The sequence below is a fragment of the Pyricularia pennisetigena genome (genome assembly GCF_004337985.1).
Source record: "Pyricularia pennisetigena strain Br36 chromosome Unknown Pyricularia_pennisetigena_Br36_Scf_50, whole genome shotgun sequence".
Lineage (NCBI taxonomy): Eukaryota > Fungi > Ascomycota > Sordariomycetes > Magnaporthales > Pyriculariaceae > Pyricularia > Pyricularia pennisetigena.
The window spans coordinates 1-3,372 of NW_021940962.1; the positions used below are offsets into that span (position 1 = coordinate 1).

The 3,372-nt window shown below is 51.6% G+C and overlaps 2 protein-coding genes across 2 annotated transcripts; both read right to left on the reverse strand.

Moving 5' to 3' along the window:
* Window positions 1-635: 635 nt before the first annotated feature.
* On the reverse strand, window positions 636-1,505 carry PpBr36_11494 (uncharacterized protein; the record flags this gene model as incomplete). Its single annotated transcript, XM_029898594.1, has 1 exon — window positions 636-1,505. One exon carries the CDS (start codon window positions 1,503-1,505, stop codon window positions 636-638), a length of 870 nt encoding a protein of 289 aa, XP_029743094.1.
* A 1,490-nt stretch (window positions 1,506-2,995) lies between these two features.
* Window positions 2,996-3,186, reverse strand: PpBr36_11495 (uncharacterized protein; the record flags this gene model as incomplete). The annotated part of the gene is made up of 1 exon (XM_029898595.1): window positions 2,996-3,186. The coding sequence occupies exon 1, from the start codon at window positions 3,143-3,145 to the stop codon at window positions 2,996-2,998; it is 150 nt and encodes a 49-aa protein (XP_029743095.1). The 5' UTR covers window positions 3,146-3,186.
* Window positions 3,187-3,372: the final 186 nt, after the last annotated feature.

Sequence of the window (3,372 nt, forward strand, 5' to 3'; positions counted from 1 at the left end):
TTTTTTTTTTTTTTTTTTTTTTTTTTTTCTTTCTCCCGTCTTTTGTTCCTATATCAGAATGAGATCTAGGTCATCTATATAGCCCCAGGAACCGTATAATTCTGTCGCCAATGACAATTCATCTATTTGACAGCAGAATCACCGACCGAGTGTTTGTCGACACCCCGCCGAAGCCGGACAACTTGGGGCCCGACGATTATCTTACCTAACGTGCGACCATTAATTTGTCAAGGTTTGCATTTTCTACCAATTGTTTCCATCAAACCTCGCACCCGTCGCACCATATTTGCGCGAGCCAAGAACTGGAGCAGGTTCTGTTGTGTCTATTTTGGTTCCATAAACGCCGTCACCCCCGCAAGGACTTGCCTGTTTGAGTCTACTGCCATGTATTCCCCCCGCCCGGAAAACTGACGGCCGCGCATAGTTGTTTGATATCTCGTGATTCTAGGTCTAGTCAGGCCAAAGAACAATTACTAGCTTTACAAATTAACCAACGCCGGACCAGGCATTTTCCAAATTCTATTCAGCTTTTTTTGTTTTTTCCTTTTGCCAACAATGGTATATGTATACACGAGCCACGCCGACAAGCATGCCCGCTCCTCGCTCGAGGAGTCACCGGTGTCCTCGGGACATTTCTAGGCAAACCTCTTACACGTCATCTGATCGACCCCAGTCATTGCACAATCCGCCAGCTTCCCGCCCTGCTCCTCCACCACAACGTCCATAACCCTGACCTTGTCCAGGCTGACCGGCTCCGCGCGCCCTGAACTGGCGCACCCCGTGGTCGTCTTCATGCCGTCGAACGCCACTTCGGTAAAGTTGACCAGCGCAATCGGCGCGCCGACGGCCTGGACGAGCACAAAGTCCTCGACCAGCCAGGCCGCCTCGCTGCGGCACAGCTTCTCGCCGGGGGCCAGGTGCCGCTCCACCGTCTGGTTGGTCGAGCGGTTGTTCACGACCAGGGTGCCGTTGCCGCCCGTGGCCGTGGCCGTGACGTGCAGCTCGTCGCCGGGCGCGACGTCCATCTCGCCCGAGAGGAAGTCCTTGGACGAGTCGGCCGACACCTGGTACCAGGCGTGGTAGCTCTCGCCCCGGGAGCTCCAAAAGATGTCGATGCCGGCGCGGAGCGTGCCCGTCGTGCAGTTGACGCCGTCGATGCCGACCCAGAACGAGGCGCCGTATTCGATGTCCTGGCCCGCGATGTCGCCCTTGGTCGGCTGCGTGGCCTTGGGCACCGTGAAACGACCCGCCACCGAGCCGATGTCCGAGGACGAAAGGTATGCGCCCCCGACCACAGGCGGCTTCTCGGCCGCGGCCGCCGACAAGACGTTTGCGGCAAACACGCGGCTGTTGGAGCCCGCGGCCGCAGCGGGGTTGGAACGGTGGAGGGAGCGATCGAACACATGAGACTGTGGTCTGACGTGCTGCTTTGTGGCGGCAGGGCGGAACGACGTGGCGTTGACCGCGGTCGCGCCGACAAGGGCCGTGACGAGTGTGAGTTTCATTGTGATGTTGTTGATGCTGTCTCACTTTTTTTTTTTTTTTTTTTTTTTTTTTTTTTTTGCGCCTTTAAATAGTGGCTGGAGGAGTGTAGACTTACAATGGGCCCAAGTCATGAAAAGTGGCTGTACGTCAATGAAGGCAAATATAGGGCAAAAAATATAAAGCCAAGCAAATCGGGACAATTCCATTAATTTAGAATTAAAAAAAGACCCGTCGGGTATATTACTGCATAATACTAATATTTGCAACTATGATCAATTCTACAACATATAAGCAAGCTTGCATTAGGAGTCCCAGAGATGCAAATGTAAGTTATCGGCTTATATGCGTCGATTTTCCCCAGGCAAGCACCTATGTAAAACATAGGTTTCCAATCCACCTTCAGCTGGGAGATCAGGCTTTGGGCCGGGAAAGGCTTCTTGTAGAATTAGCGTTTTGAATGACCAAGTTGGCACTCGAACGCTGAGAAAGCAGACGTGATTACTTGGTGCCGCTCTAGCCTCTACCACGTCCGTGGTAAACAATCAAAAGTGTAATTCCATATCGGACGGACATCCTGTCAAGCCATGGGTGCCTGGCTACCAACATAAAATAATCTGCGTAATAGGAGCCCGAGGGCTTGAGTTAGGTCGTTCAGAGATTTTGGTCCGTACGTGCAGGACTCCCCATGATTTCTCATGTTACCTACATAAGTGTGCTGTTGTCGTTATTGCCTTCTGAGGGTTTTTTTCATTGTCGTCAGTAAATATGACTAGACTGCCGCCGGCAAGCGTAGCAGCCATGATGAACAAAAGGGGAAGGCCTACGGATATAGTGTCCCAACAACGCTGGATGAAAAACAAGCTCCGGTATGCGAGGCATAAGATGCACAAAAAGTCTTGGATATAGCCAGATAGCTAAGAACTTGGATTTCCAGCCTGGCCGCGCAGTTGTACTCCAGAATGTTGACAAGTCTCCGAGAAGCTCCTGGTTCGTTTGGATGACGGCCCCTACCTCTTGGAGTGAGCGACTTGAGTCTCAGCTGGTATGCCATAGTAAAGCCCCGTAGCGTAGTTGTGGTTGGATATTGGACCGTTTAACGCCCTGAGACGGTTGGGCAAGAGGCGTGAGAAATCCACAACCAGCATGAGGACATCCGCTGTGCAGTCATGAATTTTGTTGCCCGCTCCTTTTGTAGGCGCTGATTTTTTACAAGCCATTACCGTCGCAATCTTTGATGCGAGAGTCTACCGTACCCTTCAAGTTGGTCAAATATTTCCTACTGGTCGCTTTTTGAGGTCTGTCAGCAGATATTGATGCACCCAACCAATGTTTTGGTCACTGACCAAACTGTTGAAGCTGCTGTGCTCATCTTGAGTAAATGAATCCCAGAGTAATGGACCAAAAGGCATTTCAATTGACACTGTCCCCCAATAGCCTATATTGTTGGGTTTGTTGGCAGGATGTAGAGAATCCCATCTCGAGTACCAACCGTCTGGCATGAGACTGACTGCTATATCAGCTGGACCCTGGGAGGGACCGGGCTACTGGCTGCGTTCGAATAGAATGCGTCCGATTCCGGTGACTTCACCGCCTCAGCGCGGTCTTCATCCTTCTCTCCATCGTGAGACGCCACAAGACGAGGGCGCTCTCCGGTACGCATCGACAGGTTGTGCTCGCGCCGAATGCATTTAAAGATGCTGCCTGACGCATCTGATATTTTTTTTTTTTTTTTGGCGCTGCGCATATTACATAAATGTCGTACGTTTCACTGCTTGCAGACTGTGCGAGGGGGTGGTCGGCATTTGGTGATACGGTGTGACAGTCAGCATCGGACAACAGACTTGGAATGTTGCACCGGAAAGCTCCGCATCGGAAGAACAGTATTGA